This window comes from Aquarana catesbeiana, linkage group LG09 (assembly GCF_042186555.1).
Source record: "Aquarana catesbeiana isolate 2022-GZ linkage group LG09, ASM4218655v1, whole genome shotgun sequence".
Taxonomy (NCBI): domain Eukaryota; kingdom Metazoa; phylum Chordata; class Amphibia; order Anura; family Ranidae; genus Aquarana; species Aquarana catesbeiana.
This window is the reverse complement of record NC_133332.1, coordinates 321,092,782-321,106,624: the sequence shown is the minus strand read 5'-3', so window position 1 is coordinate 321,106,624 and position 13,843 is coordinate 321,092,782. Positions and strand designations below refer to the sequence as shown.

General features: G+C 50.7%; 1 protein-coding gene across 1 annotated transcript in view; it reads right to left on the bottom strand.

Annotated features, from left to right (window-relative positions):
- Positions 1–700: 700 nt before the first annotated feature.
- ZMYM3 (zinc finger MYM-type containing 3) overlaps positions 701–13,843 on the bottom strand; it is a 61,155-nt gene continuing 48,012 nt past the window's right edge. Inside the window, exons 20-25 of the mRNA XM_073600794.1 lie at positions 11,532–11,706; positions 11,268–11,419; positions 10,742–10,856; positions 10,305–10,565; positions 6,684–6,801; positions 701–2,106 (exon numbers count right to left, since the gene is read on the bottom strand). Coding sequence (XP_073456895.1) covers positions 1,917–2,106; positions 6,684–6,801; positions 10,305–10,565; positions 10,742–10,856; positions 11,268–11,419; positions 11,532–11,706 — 1,011 coding nt within the window. The 3' untranslated portion in view covers positions 701–1,916. The remainder of the gene's footprint in view (positions 2,107–6,683; positions 6,802–10,304; positions 10,566–10,741; positions 10,857–11,267; positions 11,420–11,531; positions 11,707–13,843) is intronic.

Here is a 13,843-nt window from a genome sequence, read left to right as displayed (position 1 = left end):
CACACGCGCACACACCGCCTTGCACACGCGCACACACCGCCTTGCAACACCGCCTTGCATACGCGCACACACCGCCTTGCACACGCGCACACACCGCCTTGCACACGCGCACACACCGCCTTGCACACGGACACACCGCCTTGCACACGCAGACACACCGCCTTGCACACGGACACACCGCCTTGCACACGGACACACCGCCTTGCACACGGACACACCGCCTTGCACACGGACACACCGCCTTGCACACGCGCACACACCGCCTTGCACACGCGCACACACCGCCTTGCACACGCGCACACACCGCCTTGCACACGCGCACACACCGCCTTGCACACGCGCACACACCGCCTTGCACACGCGCACACACCGCCTTGCACACGCGCACACACCGCCTTGCACACGGACACACCGCCTTGCACACACGGACACACCGCCTTGCACACGGACACACCGCCTTGCACACGGACACACCGCCTTGCACACGGACACACCGCCTTGCACACACGGACACACCGCCTTGCACACGGACACACCGCCTTGCACACGCGGACACACCGCCTTGCACACACGGACACACCGCCTTGCACACACGGACACACCGCCTTGCACACGGACACACCGCCTTGCACACACGGACACACCGCCTTGCACACGGACACACCGCCTTGCACACGGACACAGGGCTCTTATGCTGAACTCAGGAGGAATTAAAACCATTTTATTTGCAATGAAAGATTCCCACAAACAGGGCTCTGCCAGGACCTGGCGCACGATGAGCGGTAACATGGGGGGCGCGTACTCGGTGCACGCGCCTAAAAACAACTCTGAACAGCATCTGAACAATTGTACAAGTCGCAGGAAATGGGGTGGGGGGTGGGGTGGTGTCTCCCAAAGACATGCTCCATCAACGATTTATCCTGAACAAGCAAAATCCCTCAAGAGACAAAAAAATAAAATAAAAAAAAAAAGGCCAGAGAATCGATCAGCTATGACGACGTCGAGCAGGTAAGGCGGTTCGAACACTCCGAAAAAAAACAAAAAACGATTCGACAACACGACACCTGCAGAATAAGAGCGTCCAGAATGTTTAAGAGGTGAGGACATCTGCTGCTCAGTCGGGGGTATTAACCGAGTTGAGAGGTCGGGGACATCTGCTGGTCAGTTGGGGTATTAACTGAGTGGAGCGAGGACATCTGCTGGTCAGTCGGGGGATTACCGTAAAGTGTTAAAAACAACAATGGCAGTATAAAAAAAAAAATGTATATATAAATGACAATAAAAAAACGAAACAACAAATTAATGTGTGAACTTATCTGAGCAGCAAACTTAATCAGCTGATGGAGAAATGTGAGGACTGCAGAAAAAAAAAAAAAAAAAAAAGGCCGTCGCGGAGAGAGAGAGAGAGAGTTTAACCCAAACGTGTCACCTTTTAGTGAATATGTCCTGGAACCGATAACATGGCGTGAAAGCAGAGAACAGAAGGGTGCACAGAGGAGCGAGCGCGTTCTCAGGCATGGATTGTAGATTTTTTTATTTCGGAAGCCTGTAGTAGATGAGAACCCCTCCCCTCCCCCCCAAATAAAGCTGGTCCTATTGGCCCCAGTTCATCTCACTCATATCCACAATAGAGAATCTAATTTAAAAAAAAAAAAAAAAAAAAAAGAAATAAAGAAAGAAAAAAAAAATAGCCCCGCCCCTAATGTTTACCCTCCGCGGAGGAGACTTCTTCCAGCAACATAAAGCTTTTTGAATGGCGGGTGAAGGGGGCGTGTCCTGTTTGTGCTCCGGTCGAACTCCCTTGGATCCAGTCCGTCAGTCTATCAGGGGGATCGGAGGGCCGTATAGAGTCCAGTGTTGTCCTTTGTAATGATCCGCCTCCTTCTCCTCCTCCCACCCCACCCCCCCCGCCACGATCACTCAGACTCCTCCCCCCTGCGTATCTGCTCCTCGTACACTTCTCGCACGCCTAGGATGCGGCTCAGCATACTCTGCAGCATGGTTTTGTCCATAGGAATAACAGAATACCACAAAGGAGACTCGGCCACGCACGATCGTTCAGGCTGCAGGTAGAAGAGGTCCCCGCGGTTCCGGAGGTTCACAGGGCTGACGGGAAAAAGGTAAAAGAAGTTCGATTAATAGAAATAATAGATATACAAATCCTGCAACAAAGTAAGCGGTGAGACAGTGGTGGCTGGTGCTCAAAATTTTTTTGGGGGGGGGACACAAACTGAAAAATACGAAACCCCCCCATCAAGTGCAGCCTCACTGTGCCCCTCAATTGCAGCCTCACTGTGCCCATCAATTGCAGCCTCACTGTGCCCATCAATTGCAGCCTCACTGTGCCCCATCAAGTGCAGCCTCACTGTGCCCCATCAAGTGCAGCCTCACTGTGCCCCATCAAGTGCAGCCTCACTGTGCCCCATCAAGTGCAGCCTCACTGTGCCCCTCAATTGTAGCCTCACTGTGCCCCATCAAGTGCAGCCTCACTGTGCCCCTCAATTGTAGCCTCACTGTGCCCCATCAAGTGCAGCCTCACTGTGCCCCCATCAAGTGCAGCCTCACTGTGCCCCCATCAAGTGCAGCCTCACTGTGCCCCATCAAGTGCAGCCTCACTGTGCCCCTCAATTGCAGCCTCACTGTGCCCCCATCAAGTGCAGCCTCACTGTGCCCCCATCAAGTGCAGCCTCACTGTGCCCCATCAAGTGCAGCCTCACTGTGCCCCATCAAGTGCAGCCTCACTGTGCCCCATCAAGTGCAGCCTCACTGTGCCCCATCAAGTGCAGCCTCACTGTGCCCCATCAAGTGCAGCCTCACTGTGCCCCATCAAGTGCAGCCTCACTGTGCCCCATCAAGTGCAGCCTCACTGTGCCCCATCAAGTGCAGCCTCACTGTGCCCCCATCAAGTGCAGCCTCACTGTGCCCCCATCAAGTGCAGCCTCACTGTGCCCATCAAGTGCAGCCTCACTGTGCCCCCATCAAGTGCAGCCTCACTGTGCCCCCATCAAGTGCAGCCTCACTGTGCCCCATCAAGTGCAGCCTCACTGTGCCCCCATCAATTGCAGCCTCACTGTGCCCCCATCAATTGCAGCCTCACTGTGCCCCCATCAATTGCAGCCTCACTGTGCCCCATCAAGTGCAGCCTCACTGTGCCCCTCAATTGCAGCCTCACTGTGACCCTCAATTGTAGCCTCAATGTGCCCCATCAATTGCAGCCTCACTGTGCCCCCATCAATTGCAGCCTCACTGTGCCCCCATCAATTGCAGCCTCACTGTGCCCCATCAAGTGCAGCCTCACTGTGCCCCTCAATTGCAGCCTCACTGTGACCCTCAATTGTAGCCTCAATGTGCCCCCATCAAGTGCAGCCTCACTGTGCCCCCATCAAGTGCAGCCTCACTGTGCCCCCATCAAGTGCAGCCTCACTGTGCCCCATCAAGTGCAGCCTCACTGTGCCCCATCAAGTGCAGCCTCACTGTGCCCCATCAAGTGCAGCCACTCGTGGCTCTGACAGAGCCGAGGGGACTTACCGCAGCAAATCCACTCCAATGCACCAGAGCGGCGGCGACCTCCGCTCTTTTTCCTAAGCGCCAGGCATCCAATAGGGTGGCCTGGCGCTTTGGCCAATCAGGAAACAGGTCTGACGCCCTGCCTCCTGACTGGCGGGGAGGAAGGTTAGTGTGAAAATAGCGATAATTTATTCGCTATCATCACACAATTGGATGGGATCAGGGCGCACTCTCTGCTCCCTGAGCCCACCCTATTTTGAAGCCTATTAGAGCCTTAGGCTCCAATCAGGTGCTTCAAAAAGTACCACCCCCACCATAGGAAGCCATGTGTCCGGTGTCCTGAAAGAAGGGGCCAGGCGCATGGATGGGGGGGGCGGTGCCCGTGCGCCCATAATGCACGGGCCGCACTGCGTGAGATGAAAACACAGGGACCCCCTTCTGCCACCCGTAGAAGTGACGGAGTGGCTGTTCAGGAATCACTTGTGCCGTACTGGGAATCGGCGGCTGAAATGTTTCATGGTGGGATGATGTCTGCAGGTGCACCCCCCATCCCGGTATAACCGCTCCAAACCCGAGAACGCTCATTGACGTCGTACGGTGGGGGGAAAAGTGGTTATCATTGTGTTACTGAGGAGTCCCTTCCTACAAGTCTGTCATAAATGGAGGGACTACGTACAACCTGAATTATCGATCCAAGACCGCCCCCCTATAGCGGATTGTTAAAGGATCAATCCTAGAAAAGCGGATATTCCAACTCTTTGGTATAGGATTAATATTTTTTTTTTTTTGCTGCAGTATTGAACTTCCCCGAGGTCCTGCACTGCCGGATTTCACTGCTCTTTCTGGGCCTGCGCTGCGCCAAGATGACGTCACGAGTCGGAACTTTAGAAGTATTGTTGGGACTATATCAATGTGCTTAGCGGGGGAGGGTACACTCAATGCACAACAACGTAACTCCTTGCTGACCAGTGATGTACCAGTATGTTGCTGGACTTCAAGTGGAAAATACGGGGGATTAAATGCAGCTGCAGACATCACCCCACTACCGTTTTACCCGGCTCTCTTGTAATAGTAATTGGAGTGCATAACTAGCCGCTGGATTGCTATTACAAGCAGTGGGAGGGGATGTGGACATCCCCCCCCCCCTCCCCCCCCCCATGGCTTGCTCAGGCTCGCCCATCCCACCTGGAGACCTGAGTGACCAGCCGGCTTGTCAGAAAGCTGAACTAAGCTGGGATCGGCTTTGATCGGCTCTCCACTATGGTAACCTGGAAATGATGACCTGAAATCACTTGTGGTTTTACCCGGATGTCAGTGGCGCAAATTTAAAAAATTGAAAGTATTCAAAAATGGCGATCTTGGGGTTATAAATGCTTTTAAGTGCAAAGGAGGGATTTGGGGTCTTCTAGATATTTCCACAAAGAGGACTCGTCCCTACAAAGAGGACCCGTCCCTATAAAGATATAAAGAGGACCTGTCCCCATAAAGAGGACCTGTCCCTATAAAGAGGACCCGTCCCCATAAAGATATAAAGAGGACCCGTCCCCACAAAGAGGACCCGTCCCCATAAAGGTATAAAGAGGACCCGTCCCATAAAGATATAAAGAGGACCCGTCCCCATAAAGATATAAAGAGGACCCGTCCCATAAAGATATAAAGAGGACCCGTCCCATAAAGATATAAAGAGGACCCGTCCCCATAAAGAGGACCCGTCCCCATAAAGGTATAAAGAGGACCCGTCCCATAAAGATATAAAGAGGACCCGTCCCATAAAGATATAAAGAGGACCCGCCCCATAAAGATATAAAGAGGACCCGCCCCATAAAGATATAAAGAGGACCCGCCCCATAAAGATATAAAGAGGACCCGCCCCATAAAGATATAAAGAGGACCCGTCCCATAAAGATATAAAGAGGACCCGTCCCCATAAAGATATAAAGAGGACCCGTCCCCATAAAGATATAAAGAGGACCCGTCCCATAAAGATATAAAGAGGACCCGCCCCATAAAGATATAAAGAGGACCCGTCCCATAAAGATATAAAGAGGACCCGCCCCATAAAGATATAAAGAGGACCCGTCCCCATAAAGAGGACCCGTCCCATAAAGACATAAAGAGGACCCGTCCCATAAAGGTATAAAGAGGACCCGTCCCATAAAGATCTAAAGAGGACCCGTCCCATAAAGATATAAAGAGGACCCGTCCCATAAAGATATAAAGAGGACCCGTCCCATAAAGATATAAAGAGGACCCGTCCCATAAAGATATAAAGAGGACCCGTCTCATAAAGAATTCCCGTCCCAAAAAGAGGACTTGTCCCATAAAGGATACCTGTCACATGCCTACTACCATTTTTGTCTTTTGCTATTTTATTTCTATTTTTCTTTTTATCACTTTTCTTGCTGTCACAAGGAATGTAAACATCCGTCATATAAAGAGGACCCGTCCCCATAAAGATATAAAGAGGACCCGTCCCATAAAGGTATAAAGAGGACCTGTCCCATAAAAGGTATAAAGAGGACCCGTCCCATAAAAGGTATAAAGAGGACCCGTCCCATAAAAGGTATAAAGAGGACCCGTCCCATAAAGGTATAAAGAGGACCCGTCCCCATAAAGAGGACCCGTCCCCATAAAGATATAAAGAGGACCCGTCCCATAAAAGGTATAAAGAGGACCTGTCCCATAAAAGGTATAAAGAGGACCCGTCCCATAAAAGGTATAAAGAGGACCCGTCCCATAAAAGGTATAAAGAGGACCCGTCCCATAAAAGGTATAAAGAGGACCCGTCCCATAAAAGGTATAAAGAGGACCCGTCCCATAAAAGGTATAAAGAGGACCCGTCCCATAAAAGGTATAAAGAGGACCCGTCCCATAAAGGTATAAAGAGGACCCGTCCCATAAAGGTATAAAGAGGACCCGTCCCATAAAGGTATAAAGAGGACCCGTCCCATAAAAGGTATAAAGAGGACCCGTCCCATAAAAGGTATAAAGAGGACCCGTCCCATAAAGATATAAAGAGGACCCGTCCCATAAAAGATATAAAGAGGACCCGTCCCATAAAAAGTATAAAGAGGACCCGTCCCCATAAAGATATAAAGAGGACCCGTCCCATAAAGATATAAAGAGGACCCGTCCCATAAAGATATAAAGAGGACCCGTCCCATTTAGTTTCTCACCATTTGGAAAGGTAGAACTCGTAGAACTTCACAGGGCAGCGCAGCGGGTTCATCTTGTTCTCCAGCTGTTCCAAGGACGGCGTCTGGTCCTCTTCTCGCTTCCTCTTTGATGCGTTTTCTGTAAGAAGGGGCGACACAAAAAACGCAAATCATTCTCCAGGAAAAAACAATGACAGAGCCAGCAATGCCGGCTAAAGCGGAACTCCAGGCAGGAAAACGCTCATCGATATCTATTCCACAATAACCAAATGATGGAAATCCACTTTGTGTGCAGATTAGGGCTGCAACTAACGATTATTTTCATAATCGATTAATCGGCCGATTATTTTTTCGATTAATCGGATAAAATCATAAAAAAAATCGTAATGTGCCATTTTTTTCTATTCCTCCCGGGGACACCAATGACGGGGCGCTATTCCTCCCGGGGTCACCAATGACGGGGCGCTATTCCTCCCGGGGACACCAATGACGGGGCGCTATTCCTCCCGGGGTCACCAATGACGGGGTGCTATTCCTCCCGGGGTCACCAATGACGGGGCGCTATTCCTCCTGGGGTCACCAATGACGGGGCGCTATTCCTCCCGGAGTCACCAATGACGGGGCGCTATTCCTCCCGGGGTCACCAATGACGGGGCGCTATTCCTCCCGGGGTCACCAATGACGGGGCGCTATTCCTCCCGGGGTCACCAATGACGGGGCGCTATTCCTCCCGGGGACACCAATGACGGGGCGCTATTCCTCCCGGGGTCACCAATGACGGGGCGCTATTCCTCCCGGGGTCACCAATGACGGGGCGCTATTCCTCCCGGGGACACCAATGACGGGGCGCTATTCCTCCCGGGGTCACCAATGACGGGGCGCTATCCCCCCACCCCTCCCAGGAACTCCAATGGGGCACTATTCCCCCCTCCCTCCCAGGAACACCAATGGGGCACTATGTCTATTCTCCTCCCACCCAGGAAAACCAATGATGGGGAACTACTACTCCAGGCAGCCACCCCCCGGAACACCAATGATGGGGAATTCCCCCCCCCCTCCCAGGAACACCAATGGGGCACTATTCCCCCCCCCCAGGAACACCAATGGGGCACTATTCTCCCCCCCCCCTCCCAGGAACACCAATGGGGCACTATTCCCCCCCCTCCCAGGAACACCAATGGGGCACTATGTCTATTCCCCTCCCTCCCAGGAACACCAATGATGGGGCATTTCCCCTCCCCAGTAATACTGTTAGGATGGTGCCCGGTCATAAAAATGTGCTGTTTTTACTGTGTTATTAGCTGCTACCTTTTACTATGAATGAGCAGCTCGGCTCTCCTCGCTTCTTGCCCTCGCCTCTCTGTTCCCTCGAGGCAGCGGGCAGGGCTGAGATCAGTGGGGATGACGTCTGCAAAGAGAAGGAGGGGGAGAGGTGCGCCGCGGACGTGCCTGGTCACAAACGGCGGCGCCGAGGACACAGGAGGGAGGATTTTTTCTCTGTTCCCTCGAGGCAGCGGGCGGGGCTGAGAAGATCAGGGGGGGGGGGGGGGGGGGGGTGACGTCAGTAAGGAGGAGGAGAGGCGCGCCGTGGACGTGCGGCGGCGCAGACGTGCCTGGTCACAAATGGCGGCGCCGAGGACACAGGGAGGGAGGATTTAAAACGGACGGACAGACAGAAGGAAGGTGCGGACCAACTAATCGATAATGAAAATCGTTGACAACGATTTTCATTATCGATTATTATCGATAATATCGATTAATCATTTCAGCCCTAGTGCAGATATTACCTTGTAAAAGTAGCAGTGACATCATCAGTGTGCGGTACATGAGGGGCCCCACCCACTACAGGCTGCCTGCAGAGAACTTCTGGTCTAGTCACTGCCACCTCCTGTAGTAGGTGGGGCTTACTGGCCCCTCCTACAGAATAAGTACAGCACTGTGATGACGTCACCACACTATTTTATAGAGTAATATCTGGGTTGGTGGTACATTTGGTGCACACATGATACATTTTTAATCTTTTGTAGACGTTACAGAAGATATCGGAATGGAGGTTTCTGATCCTGGAGGTCAGCTTGAATTATTAGTGTATGAAGAGTGAATACAAAGCATCAGACAAGAGGGTGTGGTGATGATGACGACATCAGACATGTGGGTGTGGTGATGAGGACATGTGGGTGTGGTGATGAGGACATGTGGGTGTGGTGATGATGACATCAGACATGTGGGTGTGGTGATGAGGACATCAGACACGTGGGTGTGGTGATGAGGACATCAGACACGTGGGTGTGGTGATGAGGACATCAGACACGTGGGTGTGGTGATGACGACGACATCAGACACGTGGGTGTGGTGATGATGACGACATCAGACATGTGGGTGTGGTGATATCAGACACGTGGGTGTGGTGATGATGACATGTGGGTGTGGTGATGATGACATGTGGGTGTGGTGATGATGACATGTGGGTGTGGTGATGATGACATGTGGGTGTGGTGATGACATGTGGGTGTGGTGACATCAGACATGTGGGTGTGGTGACATCAGACATGTGGGTGTGGTGACATCAGACATGTGGGTGTGGTGATGATGACATGTGGGTGTGGTGATGATGACATGTGGGTGTGGTGATGATGACATGTGGGTGTGGTGATGATGACATGTGGGTGTGGTGATGATGACATGTGGGTGTGGTGATGATGACATGTGGGTGTGGTGATGATGACATGTGGGTGTGATGACATGTGGGTGTGGTGATGATGACATCAGACATGTGGGTGTGGCGATGATGACATCAGACATGTGGGTGTGGCGATGATGACATCAGACATGTGGGTGTGGTGATGATGACATCAGACATGTGGGTGTGGTGATGATGACATCAGACATGTGGGTGTGGCGATGATGACATCAGACATGTGGGTGTGGCGATGATGACATCAGACATGTGGGTGTGGCGATGATGACATCAGACATGTGGGTGTGGCGATGATGACATCAGACATGTGGGTGTGGCGATGATGACATCAGACATGTGGGTGTGGCGATGATGACATCAGACATGTGGGTGTGGCGATGATGACATCAGACATGTGGGTGTGGCGATGATGACATCAGACATGTGGGTGTGGTGATGATGACATGTGGGTGTGGTGATGATGACATGTGGGTGTGGTGATGATGACATGTGGGTGTGGTGATGATGACATGTGGGTGTGGTGATGATGACATGTGGGTGTGGTGATATCAGACATGTGGGTGTGATGACATGTGGGTGTGGTGATGATGACATGTGGGTGTGGTGATGATGACATGTGGGTGTGGTGATGATGACATCAGACATGTGGGTGTGGCGATGATGACATCAGACATGTGGGTGTGGTGATGATGACATCAGACATGTGGGTGTGGTGATGATGACATCAGACATGTGGGTGTGGTGATGATGACATCAGACATGTGGGTGTGGTGATGATGACATCAGACATGTGGGTGTGGTGATGATGACATCAGACATGTGGGTGTGGTGATGATGACATCAGACATGTGGGTGTGGTGATGATGACATCAGACATGTGGGTGTGGTGATGATGACATCAGACATGTGGGTGTGGTGATATCAGACAAGGACATCAGCGGTACCTTTGCACCTCCTCTGCGTGGTGTTGGAGGGAGGGTAGTGGCGGATGCTGAGGATTTTCGCTGTTCCTCTGCTGGTGGTACACTTGCGGGAATGGCGGACCACGTTGGTGAAGGACAGTTGCATGTGCTCCTCGGTGGTACGCAAACCAAAGTACTTGGTGTTAAAGAACATGAGGGTGTTGAGGAGCACGTAGGGGGAGTAGACCCCCAGCTGCTTGCAGTCCCATAGATGTTCTTCCTCCACACGTGACAACATCAGCCCTGAAAATCGGGGACAAGTCAGGGAAAAGCCCTCAGAGCAGCCCACCTACATACCTGTCACCGGCAACACCTGAGCCCACCTTAGCTCAGTCCCCCCCCCCCACCCAGGGTCTAGATATACAAAGGTGTTACCGCCCTCCACCCCCCCCCCCCACCCATTCATTCCCATTTCTTACTATTGGGCGTCAAGTTCCGGTGCCAGGCAGTTAGGATCTTGTTCAGCTCCTGGACGAAGGTCAGGTAATAGAGATCCGTGAAGATATTCACCATCCGGTTATTATCCAGGAGATACTAGAAGACGAAACACAGGAACTGAATCAGACGATACCGGAGAACTGATAAACTTCAATGCATTAGGAACCTATCACAGGGCTTTATTAAAAAAATCAATGCATTGATTGCATGCAGCAATGCCTCCACCCAAAAGCCAACCTTCCTCGACGCGTTTCACCACTCATGGGCTGCTCACAAGGATAGGAAAAGTCTATAGATCTTCCCTCTCCTTGCTAGGAGTGGTGAAACGCATCAAGGAAGGTTGGCTTTTGGGTGGAGACAGGGCAAGGAGGGCCCACCCCCCCAACTGCACACGGCCAAGGAGGGGCCCCCTGCTGCACACATTTCTCCTATACAGGCTAACGCTTCTATGTACAAAGTTAGTTAGCACTACAAGTATCAAGGCAAGAAAACCTCCGCAGCGCTCACCTGCTGTATACCCAGACAAAGGTAAAATATACTGTCCGGTTCATAGCGCTCTCCGTTCGGTCGCGTTATCTCCTTCACAAACTGCGCTAAGCCATAGTTCAGCTCTGCAGCCGTGCACGTGAGGATGTCTTCCTTTATTCGCATCGGTTTAGCTGAAGGAAAAATAAAATATAAATATATCAACATTTTATATATATAAAAAAAATAACTAAAAGAAACGTAGAAAGACATCAGAAGGAAACAAAACGCCTTTTCCAAACTTACGCCCGAAACGTATTTCCTCGGCTTTGCTGGGCTCTCCCCCTTCATACTTCCGCTGCACCCAGGACTTCCAGGCGTTCACCCCGTATGTGTAACTCAGGCTGGTGCTCGTCCGCTGACTGGACACCGAGTCCTGCGAGGAGCTCTCCTTCTCCGATACAATCATACGCTTAGGACCCTGCAGGACAGCGGCGGGTCAGTATTGTAAAATGGGGGTTTAAAGGGCCACACACACCAGTATGGGGACATAAACTCAGGGCACGATAAAAGAGACGGACAGAGACTGCAGACATAGTACAGGAGATGATCAGAGACTGCAGACATAGTACAGGAGATGATCAGAGACTGCAGACATAGTACAGGAGATGATCAGAGACTGCAGACATAGTACAGGAGATGATCAGAGACTGCAGACATAGTACAGGAGATGATCAGAGACTGCAGACATAGTACAGGAGATGATCAGAGACTGCAGACATAGTACAGGAGATGATCAGAGACTGCAGACATAATACAGGAGATGATCAGAGACTGCAGACATAATACAGGAGATGATCAGAGACTGCAGACATAGTACAGGAGATGATCAGAGACTGCAGACATAGTACAGGAGATGATCAGAGACTGCAGACATAGTACAGGAGATGATCAGAGACTGCAGACATAGTACAGGAGATGATCAGAGACTGCAGACATAGTACAGGAGATGATCAGAGACTGCAGACATAGTACAGGAGATGATCAGAGACTGCAGACATAGTACAGGAGATGATCAGAGACTGCAGACATAGTACAGGAGATTAGGGTTGTCCCGATACCGATACTAGTATCGGTATCGGCACCGATACCGAGCATTTGCCCAAGTACTTGTACTCGGGCAAATGCTCCCGATGCCTCCCCCGATACCTGAACTGTCAGCTGTGATCGGTGTGTGGGGGAGTTACAAGATTCTCCCCCAGCGGCTTTCACCAGCTTTAGTGACACAGCGGTGATCGCTCACAGCTGACTGTCACTGCATCCTCCTCCGTGCCCCCTCCTTTCCTCTGTCCCTCTCAGCTGTCCCCTCCGTTCTGCTCTTATCTGTCCCGTCCGTTCTCCCCCTCAGTTCCTCCGTCCTCCCCCTCCTCCTTCCTTTCTGTATGGAGAGAGTCAGCTGACTCTGTCCATTCACATAACTGAAACATTGTAATCTCCTGTGATTACAATGTGTCAGTTTATGAATGGAGAGAAGCTGCGGTCTTCTCTCCATTCATTGTCAGTGCAGCTGACGCTGCAGAGAAAGGGACTGGGGAATCTCTATCCTCTGTCTCTTTCTCTGTCTCAAGGGGGAGATATCAGAGGTCTGTTAAGACCCCTGATATCTCACCAAAGCCCCCCAAAAGGGCTGATTAAAAAAAAAAAAAATAAAAAAATAAAGAATAAAAGAAATATTATTGTAAAAAATAAAAATTGTAAAAAAAAAAAAAAAATAACACACACATACAACGTTCACCCCCTCCCCCCCCCCCCCCCAAAAAAAAGCAAGCACTGTTAAAAAAAAAAAAAAAAATGAAAAAAAAAAAACACTGTCACGTGACATTAAAAAAAAAGCATCGGTAATCGGTATCGGCGAGTACTTGAAAAAAAGTATCGGTACTTGTACTCGGTCCTAAAAAAGTGGTATCGGGACAACCCTACAGGAGATGATCAGAGACTGCAGACATAGTACAGGAGATGATCAGAGACTGCAGACATAATACAGGAGATGGTCAGAGACTGCAGACATAATACAGGAGATGATCAGAGACTGCAGACATAATACAGGAGATGATCAGAGACTGCAGACATAATACAGGAGATGATCAGAGACTGCAGACATAGTACAGGAGATGATCAGAGACTGCAGACATAATACAGGAGATGATCAGAGACTGCAGACATAATACAGGAGATGATCAGAGACTGCAGACATAATACAAGAGGTGGTCAGAGACTGCAGACATAGTACAGGAGATGGTCAGAGACTGCAGACATAATACAGGAGATGGTCAGAGACTGCAGACATAGTACAGGAGATGATCAGAGACTGCAGACATAGTACAGGAGATGATCAGAGACTGCAGACATAGTACAGGAGATGATGAGAGACTGCAGACATAGTACAGGAGATGATCAGAGACTGCAGACATAGTACAGGAGATGATCAGAGACTGCAGACATAGTACAGGAGATGATCAGAGACTGCAGACATAATACAGGAGATGATCAGAGACTGCAGACATAGTACAGGAGATGGTCAGAGACTGCAGACATAATACAGGAGATGATCAGAGACT